Raw genomic sequence first — 14,884 nt, 5'->3', positions numbered from 1 at the left:
ACTGATGTCGCAGATTTCCTCCTTTACGAGGTGATCCTCCATCATGGTGCTCCTCGTCAGCTATTGACGGACCGCGGACGAAACTTCCTGTCGCGAGTAGTCAATGGCATCCTTCGCTCCTGCGCAACCACGCACAAATTTACTACTTTCTACCATCTGCAGACCAACGGTCTTACGGAGCAACCTAACAGAACCCTAATGGATATGCTTTCCATGTATATTTCGGATGACCATCGCGACTGGGACATTGCTTTACCTTTTATTACATTCGCATACAACTCGTCCCGTCATGATACCGCCAGATGTTCGCCTTTTTACCTCCGGTCTTGCCCCTGGACACCTTGCCCCTGGACTTGCCCCTGGACACCCTTATAGAAGACAACACGCCGCCTTCTGGCTTTGCCCAAGATGCCATTGTCCTGTCTGACTTTGCCGGCCGCATAGGGCGCACCAGGCTTACGTCATCCCAGGATTAGCAAAAGTCTCGTTACGATCGACGCCACAGCACCCGCCACTTTGAGCCAGGTTTCCTCGTGCTGCTCTGGTGTCCTGCGTGCCAAGTAGGGCGTTCTGAGAAACTGATCGCCCGCTACCACGCACCCTACCGTGTCCTGCGCCAAGTGACTGCTGTAAAATATGAAATCACCCCTGTCGTTCCGGCTGACTCATCACGCCCTCCGAAGACTGACATCGTCCATGTCGTCCGTTTAAATCCCTACCTTTCGCAGCCTAGAGTTATGCCCTGAGCAGCACCGAGACGGTCGTCTTACTGAAGGGGGGTTCTGTTACGAGACATCACCATGAAGTCGGAATCATCATCAAGGAGGGAAGAGAAAGAAGACCTGAGAGGGACGCGCGTGAAGTTCGGCCCCTTGCTTGGACGGCGCTTAGTCGGTCTTACTGTGCCTTCTGTAGATACCGGACTACCGCGTATCAATATTTAGCAAAATGAACCCTGTCAAGGCGAATTTCCTAGTTCTGGTAAAAAATACCGATATCCCTACGACAGCCATTAATACACTGCCTGTGTTAGCACGCGCGCAAACCGTTTGTCCTACGCAAAGCAGATAAACCATTTCAAACGCTTGTTGAAGAAGTAACATGCAGAATTCCGGTTGTGTTTGCCTTTGTTGACGAGATCCCCGTACAGCCTTCCAAATGTTTAATAATATAGCCGCAGCGACGAATGACCGGCATCTCAGTGCTTTATCACGGTGCTCAGCAGCGCAATAGGCGAGACTACGCGCACGCGCATAGGGCTATCTGCTGCATGAGTATCGTCTGCTACGCTGTTTCCTTGAGAGTGGTACACCCCCTGTCACTGCATCTGAATGGCTTCACGACTCACGCTGCTTAGCTACCTGTGGCGGTAGCGAAACGGCTTTGCAAGATAAGAAAAATAGGGGGTGTGTGGCCCTGAGAACAGCGGAGCATACGACGCTCCCACAACAGATAGTTCATGCGCGTGCGCGTACCCTCGCCTATTTTGCCGGTGAACACCGTGATAAGGCCTCACATGCTGATCGGTCATCGCTCTCGATATATTATCAAACATTTGGGAGGCTCCACAAGTTAATCGGTGTGAACATCAAGGATTTAGACTTTCTTCAAGGGTTTCGCCTAGTCGTTCAGAACACACCAAGGTGTGTCTACAGAGGCGCCACCCTCTTATCACATCCGCTTTGACATCATTTGTCCTGTGGGTTCAGTGGATCCTCTTTATTCCCTCCGCCCTTTTTCTCCCCCCTTTGTGACCACGCCCAAGAGTAAAGACCAATCTCTCTTGTTAAGCTATCGGAATGAGCCTGTTTTGCTATTCGCCGAGTGGCTTCATCAGTAATTAGCACGCTGAAATTGCTTCTTTAGTGAACTGAACAAGTGAACTGATCCTGGTTAGTTGGGGGAGGTTTCTACAAGAAAAACACAGCGCATCAAACCGGCCTATTAAAAGAACGGCCCAGGGCACTTCAGGTATCTTCTTTCGTTTGTCTTGTTTTGTGGCACTGCTTTAAAGCAAAGCCGTATTGGTTGACTTGTACCATCGGTGGCGAAATGCGAAAAGCCGTGCGCCAAGAGCTGCGTTGCAATTTGCGGACGGCTTGGTAGACAGCTTACGAAGCAGCCCAGTTAAATGTTTAAAGAAATGAGAATTGGAACGGTGCAGCGGTCACGAACGCAACACGAACGCAGACGACAACCTCGTAGCAGACATGTTGAGCAACGCAAGCCGCAGGTTTCGTAAATATTATTACTGTTAGTATTTGAAACTTTACGTAGTTTATAAATTAAAAGAAATCATCTCTACCACGGGAAAATATACTAAATATTTCAATAAAAGAACAACTTATTTTGCAGCAACCTTATACAGAAAAAGGTGGCGCATGCGTCACTTGATAGTTTGGACGGAAAGGTAGCTTGCATCGTTGCCGTCTTCGATGCTGTCTCCGCAAAGCAGTCTTAATTGACTGCATCGTTCGAATTTGAGCGGAGCTTAACATGACGGACTGTCCGCGAAAACAGCAACGAAGCCGTCTTACGGAGAAATTGGAAGGCACCAAAAGCCGAATTTATCCACCTGCTGTAATGACGGTGATGGTGATGACGACGATGCCCTTGACGTTTTTGGCACGCACGCACCCACTCGAGGAGTTGTCTAGAAATGAAGTGCTCAGTAATCCTCGTTGGAGTTTACAGGTATAGAGTTTCTTAGTAAGTATACTAGAGCGGAAACTGCACCTTGGAATCCATGTCATCGTGGGGGTTATGGGAACACACCCTTCTCGCTTGGGCTTGGCATTACAAATGGATGCTTAGGCGGTTTTCGAGACTTGCTTTCTTTATTATGCGTTACCACGTCTGCCAGCTGCTTGGTGAAAAAGCAGGCCGCCCGTGACCATACCTAACATTAGTCATGCCGGAGTCGAAGGAACGTATAACTGAGCGGGTAATATGCTGCCGCGAAAGTTGTACCTGACGGAAAAAAAAGAAACCAAATGTACTTCGACGAACACCAGATACGACAGATACGGCCGCCTGCGCCCGTCTATATCTTGTTTTCGCTTACTACGGTGTAACGCCATCTTTTCCCTTTTCTTCACGCATGAACCAATTCGCTTAGTACTAAGATTTGTTAAACTGTAGTTGACGGTCGGTGCACCGGTTCACCACGAAGGCGGCGTTTTTTATAGGCACGCCCACAAAGATATACATGCTTGTAAAACACCTGATTGATTGAACTAATCGTAAAACAAATAAAATGATAGTCTCCAACGATTGATTGATTGATTGTAGGGTTTAACGCGCCGACGCAACGCAGGCGATGAGGCGCGCCGTAGTGGAGGGCTCCGGATTATATTTGACCACCTGGGGATCTTTATCGTGCGCCGAAATCTCGTACACACGGGCGTTTTTGCTTTTCGCCTTCATAAGAAAAGCAGCCGCCACGGCCGGGAATAGAACCCACGACCCATAGTCTCCAACGAGGTTCTCCCAAAATATTAACATTATTGTTAACAACGTTATATATAGCCTACTTTGTTAACTACCAGCCTTGACCTGCAGAACAGTGGGCACAACCGTTATGGCAAAAATACGTCTACTTCCTTTTGCAGCGTGAGCTACACTGGCCGAGGTTGAGCAGTTTCGCGTGGCTCGTGGAGAGTCTTGCTGCGCAAGCGCGGCACGTGGCGGCCCGGTCCCCTTGATAATCACGCGAGGAGTGGCCGGTTGGGGAACCGATGTCTCGTGCGTAGCAGCAACACCAGCGTGCGCCTTCGGAAGCACACCCCACGCGTCCAGCGTCTTCGCCGACAAATGTTCCGCACGTGTCGGCCCGGTCCACTTGGCGATCGTATGACGGGTGGCCGGGTGTGAAACCGATGGCTCTTGTGTCGCAGCAACATCGGCGTGCGCCTGCGGAAGCACACCCCACGCGTCCAGCGTCTTCGTCGACCTATGTTCCGCACGTGGCGGCCCGGTCCACTTGGTGATCAGGAGACGGGTGGCCGGGTGTGAAACCGATGGCTCTTGTGTCGCAGCAACACCGGCGTGCGCCTGCGGAAGCACACCCCACGCGTCCAGCGTCTTCGTCGACCTATGTTCCGCACGTGGCGGCCCGGTCCACTTGGTGATCAGGAGACGGGTGGCCGGGTGTGAAACCGATGGCTCTTGTGTCGCAGCAACACCGGCGTGCGCCTGCGGAAGCACACCCCACGCGTCCAGCGTCTTCGTCGACCTATGTTCCGCACGTGGCGGCCCGGTCCACTTGGTGATCAGGAGACGGGTGGCCGGGTGTGAAACCGATGGCTCTTGTGTCGCAGCAACACCGGCGTGCGCCTGCGGAAGCACACCCCATGCGTCCAGCGTCTTCGCCGACCTATGTTCCGCACGTGGCGGCCCGGTTCACTTGGTGATCATGCGAGGGGTGGCCGGGTGTGAAACCGATGGCTCGTGCGTCGCAGCAACACCGGCGTGCGCCTGTGGAACCAGCTTAGCTCTGGGGCGATTGGTGACGCTGCGCCGCAGCCGTTTGATAAATATGCATGTGTCACATAATGCGTATACCGTGTGTGTGTCATTGAAGGAGCAGTAAGCATGATAATCAGGCTAATCCTAGACAAGCAGGAAAGCTAACAATAACCAGCTGAAGCTTAAGTCACGCGACGTATACTCTGGCATAGCCAAGCTAAGGCACTGCTAATTTTTTTCGCACGCTTTTAGAACTGTGGTATGCAGGTTTTAATCTGATCTTGAGTGGTGTGGTTCTTTATATCAAGAATAAAAGAGAGGTGACGTCGGTGTGAAGCTGGCGAAAATTATCTGAATCATTTTCGGAAGGTCTGCGGAGAGAATGTATTACCGCTGGTGCGATTGGGGGTGGGGCAATCGTAAACCCGGCTTTTTTTACCACTCTGCCCGGTGCTGTTTGAGGCGCTCATGTCTCTGAGGCGTTTTAATGGACACTAGCCGCTTTCAGGTAGACATTATGGCTTTCTATTTACCAGAACGAAAATATTTGGGCGGCTGCGGAGTTTGTTATGTCAACTTTCCCCCAAAACATGTTGACACTAAGGCAAACATCCTTATACATACCCAGTGTAGGTTGGAAGGGCAACGCTGTAGTCAGGAGCAAAATCGCAAAAATGCAGTGATCATTCATGTCACGTCTGGAGGAAAGCTGGGTTGACTCAGCAACCCCAACCGGCTTCCTGAGCGTACAATCGTTTTAGCAGTGGCTTCAGACCCCTTCAGGGGTCTTTTTTCCACCCCGCTTCAAGATGGCTTCCAAAATGCGGAGCGCGCGTTTTCATGAATAGTACTGAAGTCCCATTGTTTCAATATGCGCGAAGAAAAAAAATAGGGTGACGATTCACAATCACAATCACCCTTCGTGACGGCTACGCTTAAGCAGATCTTTAGCAATAATTTCTTTTAAGAGTGCCCGGCACGAATAATATTTTACTCTCTTCAAGCGTTTTATGGCGGTTTCAAAGACTGTTATAGAACTCTAGCTTTCTTTGTTATGAGGGCCATATTACGAGTAAACAAGTTCTGTGCATATAATTGCCGATTCTGGGTACACGTAACAATACTGACACCTAGCAAACAGTGGCGTAAGGATCATTTTTAAATAAAACTGATGAAATAGTTCTATTTTTCGAAGGCCCCTGATAGGTATTTAAAGATTATTTTGCGATGATAATGATGGCGATAATGAAATTGTATCAATGGTATTTATGCTCCGCAGCACACATGAAAAAGAATACCACAATCCCGCGGGAAGCAGTCAACCGACCGACGTGGCCAGTCGTGCGGATACGATGGAATGCCGCGAAGTTTGCTCTGCATGCATTTCTCTGATAACGTTCTGCTTTCTGGACCCGTTTGAATACACCGAGAACACCGACCTTCAATCAAGAACAGTCAAGTTAGTGACTACCAGATGGCATCCGTTCCCTATACGTCAAACGACCGAAAGAGCAAACAGGCAGGAAAACGTGAACAGGAAAATATAAAAATGCAGTGTCTATGAATATAGCATGGGAATACCTCCTCCCGTCTAATGGAACTATGGCCCGATGCTAAACCAAACAGTTTGCACAACAGTAGTGTAGTGACCAAGCAGAGGCAGCTGCTACTCCAACGACAAGAACGTTTATTGAAAGGACAGTGTGGCTTAAATAGTTCAGCGTATCGGCGCTCAAAAAAAGGGAAGTAAACAAGAAAAGGCACATGCTCGCCTGCCCGTCCTGCACGTAACCGCACGACGTCACTTGGCACGTTATCACAAAGAGAGTCTCTTGTGTAACGTGGTATGTCTGGAGCAGAACCATACCAGTCAGGCGTTCCGGGCGTTAGCGTATTGCTGGGCGTAAAGCGGAGCGTACGCTCGCCGCGACGCGCCCATGGATGGTGTTAGTACAGCGTTTTTTGTAGCGTGCGCTAACGCTTGCGGCGCCACCCACTGAACCCAACGCGAAGTACCAAAATTTGATCTTTTTATGTGGCTAACCACGCAAGCTGTAGGTGTGCGGCGTTTTTTTAATGCGTTAACGCTGGTTTCAATTGCAAAAACCTTGCAAGTATGATAAAATAGTCCCTTTTACCTTTATTCAGTATTAGGGAAAAATATGATACACCCGTCGCTATTGTTTTGTTCATCCTCGCAACACCAAAGTTTTGAAGCAACACGCAGTGCTCGGGATACTCACTTTATTCAGCTCTGAAATATGGCAGGACCATGTGACAACTACAACTGAGCATGGCATGCGGCGCTAATGCGACGGGCAAGATGAACCAGCGGGTTGGCTGGCAGGGGTTTAGTTAAGGTAGTTCAGTGATACACTTCACCCGGGTGTAGCAAATATACGATGCGTTCCTATTATTCACTTCCTCTTATTTGTCGAGTCCAACTACAACCCCTTCACATTTCACACGCGTAGCGCAACGTTCTCTGCTCGTACCCGAGGGTGCGACGACGACGCAGGCGAAAATGTTTGAATGTCCTAAATGGAGGCCGCCGATCTGAACCAACTGCATTCAACCACAGTGACATGCACACAAACATCGCCACCCGCTTCGGGAGCAATCCGGGTAGTCCTTGGTCGTTCATTTCTATCCTGTATGCCTGTTGGAACTGAAACATTGTCGTGTAATGAGAAACACACGCGACGGTCCGCGTTTTCAGTCGGGGAACCTCCTGCCGCCGACATCGCCGAGGCAGCAGCCATTTTGGAAGCAAGGTGCCTTCCAGCTGCTTCCCAGCGCCCCACAAGCGCCCCGCAGAATACGCTCCCAGCTGGTGCGTGCGTAACACCGCATCGTCGGGGCGTTTACGTAACGTACTGCGCAAGCGCAGTCGCGATCCGCCCCGCCGTGGCGTATTCTCGTCCGGAGCGCGCGCAACTAAATCTGTCTACTGACGGGCTTGGGCAGCGCATGTCGTTGTACTATTCCGTAGTCACCGTCGGTGACGCCCTCGTGGATAGTTTGGCCTACACATCGTTTGATTCTTGCAGGCCCGCAGAGCATCGCCGACATTTTCCGCTAGCCCCACGTCGCCAAGTTAGGGTCCGAACCCACACCCGATTACCAGGCGATGCTACTGGTCCTGGCGTCGGATGTTGTAGAGCAAAACGTCCACCAGCTGCTGCTCCATAAGAAGTGATTAGAATGCCCTTTTCGGCAAGCTGGTTCTTCATTGTAGACGGCTAAAGAGGAAAATGTAGACAAATCTTGAATGAAGATGACAGGGACAATGCTTGTACGTATGCGAGCAAGTTAAGGGACTTTTACTGCACGAGCTAGGCATCACTGGACATCGTTGTTGAGGTCGTCTTAGAAGACGTGCGGAAGAATGGTGTCGAGTGTCCACTCTCTTCCGTAGGCGATCTTCTACGGAGCCATCCGTGTAGTAATAGTGTAGCTGTAGTTGTAATATAGCTGTACCGTACACGCACGGCACATTATAGAAGTGTTTTGTTCCCAGCCTTCTAGATGTTCATTATCGGGGTAAATAGTATACCCGCGATCCTTTTGTTGGGATGTGTGGTGGATCATTTTGTGTGGGAGGTAAACCACATGCTTCCGTGATCTCTGTTACACCAGCGTACAACTCCCCCGATAAGTTGTTTAACTAAATGCCAAGCACTTACACTACCACACAATAAAGAAGAAACTTCTTTCTGCCCACTACGTACTCATTTACTCTTTCCCGCACAGTATTCAGCTAAGTCTATATTCTGCCGAGAACACAAAACCCTTAGTCACGTATTATTAAGCCGGGACAAAAACCGTGACCTTCAGAACCCCTTTCTCTCAAGAGCAGTGGGACATACTGCTGTGGAGATGTCAAACTGGGAACCAACTTCGGCTTACGGCCAGGGATACGGCTTCCCGGAGAGCCCACGAGCTCGTGGACTTAGAAACCACCCTTAAAATACCGCGTAATACATTTATACAACTGCTAGTGGGAAATATAAATGTTTACCAATTACGTTTATTTTTTAACCACCATAACTGCAATGAAGAACTTAACCTAAGATCTGATCACGGAACCGTACGAGATAGTGCAATTTATGTAATAAAAATAGAATGGAATTGGGGTCCACACTTAAGCGATAGCTTAGTCACCGCCGTGGTACTACACACTTTGGTCATGATTCTGGTTTGCGCGTTCCAAGTTTTAAACGTAGGAATATTTGCAAACAAAATACGCGAAAGGTCTTGAAGGGTCTTCACTCGTACTCCAGGCAGCGACCAAACAACTTGAGATGAGAACGGGGCAAACATGTGGACTAACAACTGATAAATAACTTGTGCACTCTGCGGAAAGAACTCGGACAACCAATGTCTTAATTCCGCAATGAGTGGGCCCAGGATTGGCGTGAATGTCCCGACTCAATGGCCAGTGCATGCGCGGGTAAACGTTGATTTATACATGATCGGCAAGCAGAAGCAGAAGAAAGCGGAAGTAAGCTAGACACAAAACTATAGCCTTAAGCGAGGTAACAGGCTAACATAAAAATGTTCGCGATAAAGAAAAGGAAATGTCCTACAGAGGTTTGTCCGAAGCCTCTCGGGGTGCCAAAGTCACGACGCAGCTGGCTCGATGACTGGTTCTACGCCACGTCGCATCCAGGCACGGGACATCGGGCAGGCTTCGTCGAAGCAACGGCAGCGTAGCAGCGGGTGCGCACCGATGGTTCCACCTCCGGGTGCACACGGACCCGCGCTCTCTCGCCTAGCACGTCACCAACACCAAGCACAGGATCAGCGGCGGACGGCTCTCGGGACAGCAGCGGTTGCGCTCCGGGTTTTTCCCCGAACTCGATCACAGGGCCGCGCTCGATCACTCACAGGGGCACATTTAAACGCAAAGAACACGCACGAAGTTACACAGGGGAAATAATACAAAATACGTGAAGAACCAAACTGATGTCAAAAAACAAGCGAAGAACACACTATATGCAAAAGACGGAGTGAGAGGCGAGGATTAACTCTACCCATGTTTCTAGCCACTCCATTGTCAGTCTGGTCGTGACCGGCTTCAAGACGACCAGAGAGCCAGTGGCTTCACTCTTAGACCCTAAGATTCTGGAGTAGGTGCAGGCGCCCGTGTACCGAGTTCGCAAAATGGTCTTTGCGGCCTCCTAGTCGTTTCATTGTCGTATCGGACGGATCCTTTTGCGGCCCGACCTTGGCGGTTTTGTAATGACTAGACCTTTTCTATGGGCGACCCTCTGAATTGCTAACGATGATTCTGGCGTGGCCGACCGTTTCATCGCTGCGCAGACGGTGTCTATTGCCGTCGGGTCACTGCCCCTACGGCGATAATGTATTGGGTTCTGCTGATACGGTCTTGCCTTCTCCTTTGACTTATCCGCGGAAATTCGGGTTTCAGGCCGCATTTAAGAACCCGCAGGCTCGTAAAGCTGAAGACAGGCATGATGTTTCGAAACTGCGACTGAGTGACTTCTATTTTTTGTGCGGATTCACATTAAGGTCTTTGGACCGTCGATTGGCTACGTGCCCCGTTGCACATGCGCGATAGTTTTTTGGTGTTATTCTCGAACGCTTCTGAGTTGCGAACGTGCTTTTCTTGGGTACGGCATGTTGGCATCACTCCTGCGGGTGCCCAAAATTTCGACTTTCTTTTTAGTGAATTATGATGACAAGTGTCGCACATCCGGACAAATTGTCGTACGTCTCGATGCAGGTGTGGCCAGAAATACTCATGCAAAACGCGGTCCGTCTTCCTTCGGATATCTTGGTGCCCAGCCATGATGCTCTCATGGGCTACTCGAAGGATCGGGCCGCGCAGTCTCTTTGGAAAAACGAATTGTTTGAAATCTCTGCCGGTGGCAAGCTGGTATTGGTGGCATAACACGTTGTTGGATTCAAGGAACGAGTACCTGTCCTTTTGCCGATGAAAACGTCTTCCCTAACTTCCGGAAGCAACATCGGAGGGTCGGGTCTCGTTGTTGTTCTTCAGCCAACTGTTCTCTTGGGATGTAGGCGCATCTCATTAGAGGTAGAGTTACGAGCACAAGCTCTCCTTTCTCTTTCTTGGCGACAGCCGAAACCGGAAAATCAGCGGGCAGCTGGGTGACTGTTGCAGCCAGTGCTACATTTGGGCCATATTTGTTTTTGAGTTGCCAGTCGGGTTCTGGCGTGTGAGGTTTCTTCTCAGCTGGAATGTCGCCGAGCACGATATCAGTTGATCCACGCAACCGGCGATAACCTCGCCCACAAGGTACGGGGTTTGGGCGTAGGCTTTGGCTTCCGGAATATTTACTTGACTGTTCCGTCGAAGAGCAGTGCTTAGGTAGTTCTTCCCGTTAACTGGTTTTCTGGGACCAAGTCACGTCTGACAAGAACGGTATTGCTACCAGTGTCCCGCAAAACGGTGACGGGCTTTCCGAATAGTCTTCCTTCGACTAGTGGCAGTCCTTTGTCTACGCAACCATGTTTCTTCACGATGCCGTAACAATACTTCACACCAGAATTAACATCACAGTTGTTGTCCTCGAGCTGCATGTACTGCTGCGGAGTTTCCCGAGGTTCAGCGACAGCACAAGCAGCAACCTGCTCTTTTAAATGCAGATCATTTCAGTAACTCACGATGTCACCCGCATTGACGTCCGCAGTCGTAGTCCGCACCGTCGTTATCCCCACCCTTCCCCCTACACTATATAAAAAAAATACTATCCGGCGCCTGGTTTCCATCCCTCGACCCTGCGGGCGGAACGCAATGTACATGGTGCTCTACCCACTGCGCCACAAAGCCGACACGGAATGGGAGGCTACGAACACGCCTTATATCCTTGACTCATTCACACTATATAAAAAAAAATACCATCCGGCGCCTGGTTTCGATCCCTCGACCCTGCGGGCGGAACGCAATGTACATGGTGCTCTACCCACTGCACCACAAAGCCAACATAGAATGGGAGGCTACGAACGCGCCTTATATCCTTCACTCATTCAAACTATGTCAAGAAGCTGCTGATAGAACGCATTCACTACCACCAACTCCCCAAACACTAAACGTTAACGCAATACACCCACCCCCTATGCGACACATTTGCTCGAGTCCCCCTCACGGGGAGATGGGCCCAATTTTTTTCATGGGGCGGGTCTTGCAGTGTTCGGTTTTGTGACCAAAGCGACCACAAGTAACGCATTTTGCTGGATCCTTTGGGGTGTTACGACAATCTTGAACTCAGTGTGCTGGGCGATTCCACAAAAAGCATTTGTGGGCGCTTTCTTATGCGAGTCGGACGCCGTTTTTGTTGTATCGGAGACGTCTTCGGAAATCTTGCCAAGGTTCGAGAGGTTTTGTTCCTCTAGAAAACGATCTGTAGCCTCAGCCAGGTCGTTCAGCATTTTGCACTCTCGCTCTTTCAGGAAGATGACGAGCTTAGGATGGCAGCAGCGCATGAATCGTTCTGTGATCATTTGATAAGAGAACAAGAGAACAGAGATCAGATGTTTTTGTTTTTGCACATTCGCCATCTCGATTCAATGATCAAAAGAACCAGTAAGCCTTGCTGCTAGTTGTTTCCCGGTTTCGCCATCCTCATCCTTCGCCATTCTGAACTTTTCTTGGTACCCCTGGGCTGTGACCCGAAAACGCTGAAGCAACGCCTGCCTGATGTAGCGTAATCTAGGTACTCTTCGGCGGTCATACGGCACGGCCTACGAATGTAAGCGCGTCCCCGCTCGAGCGCAAGCTTACAGCTAGGGCCCATTTGTCTGGAGGCCCTGCTGTACGGTTGCAACGCGCTCAAACCTTTGCAGGTACGCGTGCAAGACATCGCGCTTCTCATCAAAAAGAGGAAGCAATTTAGGTGGGTTGATCAAAGATGGAGTTGCAACAACTTCAACTCCCGCGGCGACATTTGGTTGGCTAGTACCACCTTCTTGGAGTCGGATCTTTAGCCGTAGCAGCTCCTTCCCCCTTTCTGCAGCATCTCTTAAATAAAGAGAACGAAGTGCGCCACGAGCGCAGCCAGCGGGATCTGGCTCCACGAGCGCGGCTCTCGCGGCAGTCGGTCGTAGCCATCTTGTATAGCCGGACGTCTGGTCTCCTCGTTCCCTTTCGCTACACAATTCTCTGGTGCCGAAAACCCCCAGCCATCCGGTCCCGCTGACTCGCGCCATGGAATCGCTTCGTCGCCGCCGGGGAGTTCTTCGCGCCACAGTCACGAAGAAGATGACGACACTCGACGCGCTCCTGCAGGACCCGGCGGCACCGACTCTCGAATTTCAGACGCTTCTGGACATAATTCGCGACAAGCAGCGAGCATTGCACGAACTGGACAGCCAGATTCAGGCGACTCTCATAGGAGGAGGAGGAGGAGAAAACTTTATTGGACAGATCCATCGAGCTTGTAAGTGGGCGGGGTCCTCAGTCCAGGACTCCGTTGGTGTGGCCTGCCGTCTTCGCCCTTTCAGCAAGCCAGAGCTGCTTACTTGGGTCCGAGCTGGCAAGTTCACTCTCCCACTGCTCGTATGTAGGACTGGGAATTGGTGCAAGGTCTGGGTTTGAAGGGCATGCCCAAACCATATGAAAGAGCGTTGCTGGGTTGCCGCAGTGCCGGCACAGGGGGTAGTATATTGTGGGGTGAATGGCGTGTAGCCGTGTGGGATGTGGAAATGTATTTGTTTGAAGTTGTCGGAGGGTGACTTGTTGTTCTTTTGTTAATTTTTCTGCCGGTGGCGGGAAGGTGCGTCGTGTGAGCATGTAGTGTTGGGTGATGTCGTTGTATGTACTAAGTGGGTGTCTGGTCCTCTCATCGTCCTCTTGCGGTGCCCGGCGAGCAAGATCTCGGGCGTGAGCGTGAGCCGCTGCATTGCCGCGAAGGGATGAGTGGGCAGGCGTCCAAATGATTTTGACTGATCTTTCAGGGGGGTTTTGGACTAGGATCCGTAGGGCTTTTGTGGAAATCCTTCCGGCTATGTACTTACGACACGCTGCTTGCGAGTCTGTAATAATAATCTTGGCTTTGGTCTGGGTTATTGCTAATGCGAGCGCCGCTTCTTCCGCTTCGAGGATGGTAGCCTGGCGAAGGGTGACACTAGTAATAAGATCAGTGGGGGTGGCAACAACCGCTGTTTTAGTATTTGCACGTGCGTAGTCCGCTGCGTCTGTGAATACTGTTGTTTTTGAGTGACAGTACAGCCGTTCAAGGGTTTGTGCCCTGGCGGTTCTTCTACCTTCATGGTGCTGAGGGGTCATATTTCTTGGCAGGGGAGCAATTTTTAGCTTCGACCTAATTTCCGGTGGAATGTCTTCGGCATTGTCCATTTCCATTAAAGGGGAGTATCCCAGAAGAGGAATTTGACGCCGACGTTTTGGATGCTATTGATTACGACGAGCGCATCTGCGCCCTTCGCACGCGCGTGCGCTCCGTCACGAGCCCGGCCCCTTCAGCCAGCGCAGCTACAGCCGAGTCTGGTGAGCCTTGCGGGAGCGCACTTTTCAGCCTCGACCGGGCACTCCTCAGACAACGCAGGGGACCCGCTTCGCCGCACTCCCGAAGCTCCAGATACCGAACTTCTCGGGCGACCGACGCGACTGGCAAGGGTTCTGGGACCAGTTCGAGTCAAGCATCCATTCGAACGCGACTTTGCCACGCATCGAGAAGTTTAAGTACCTTGTCTCGTACTTGACCGGTCCCGCCAAGGACGCGATCGAGGGCATCAGGCTTGCCGACGACAATTACGACTTCGCCGTCAAAATCATTACCAACAGATTTGGGCGGAAAGACCTACTAGTGGACGACCACCTGGACAAATTGCTCGCCTTGGAGCCGGTGCAGAATTCGGCCGACACCGACAAATTGCGGGTCCTCTACGACACGGTCACGTTTCGCATAAACGCGTTGGAGGGCCTGGGCGTTTCCCCGGACCAGTACTCCGTCGTGCTCCACCGCGTACTGCTGTGGACCTTGCCGCACGACCTGGGCCTCCTGTACCGGCAAAGGCTGAAGGAGGCGCAGCAAGACGCATTCGAGGTGTCCGCGTCCCCTTCCGCCAGATCCAAGGAAATCAAGGTGATCCTGGACTTTCTCCGCGCCCAGGTGGAGATTCGAGAGGAGAGCGCCTCCGATTGTTCTGTGCCGTCAACGCACCGCGTCCAGGAGAGGGGTCAGTCGTCGCCACCGCGTGTCGTTCTTCCAACGGCAATGACTCTGAGCGCCCAATGTCCCTCTGCGGGGCGGTCCAGGGCCTGTTTGCCCGTACGCATAAGTTCTCGATTAAGTTCCCGCTTACGAATAAGACGCCAATAAGTTGAAGTCGGCCACGGCAAATAAGCCGGTTGCCAAAAAACCCGACGAAAACGCTACCTTAACCGAGCGTTTGTATCACTTTCGGGCAA

General features: G+C 51.1%; 1 protein-coding gene across 1 annotated transcript in view; it reads left to right on the top strand.

Moving 5' to 3' along the window:
• LOC144161520 (uncharacterized) overlaps window positions 1-14,884 on the top strand; it is a 68,091-nt gene that overhangs the window by 50,368 nt on the left and 2,839 nt on the right. Inside the window, exon 2 of the mRNA XM_077692180.1 lies at window positions 13,989-14,652. Within this exon, the coding sequence (XP_077548306.1) occupies window positions 13,989-14,652 (664 nt within the window). The remainder of the gene's footprint in view (window positions 1-13,988; window positions 14,653-14,884) is intronic.

This window comes from Haemaphysalis longicornis, unplaced genomic scaffold (assembly GCF_048455015.1).
Source record: "Haemaphysalis longicornis isolate Haplotype H1 unplaced genomic scaffold, Haemaphysalis longicornis Haplotype H1 scaffold_12, whole genome shotgun sequence".
Lineage (NCBI taxonomy): Eukaryota > Metazoa > Arthropoda > Arachnida > Ixodida > Ixodidae > Haemaphysalis > Haemaphysalis longicornis.
This window is presented reverse-complemented; position numbering and strand designations above follow the sequence as displayed.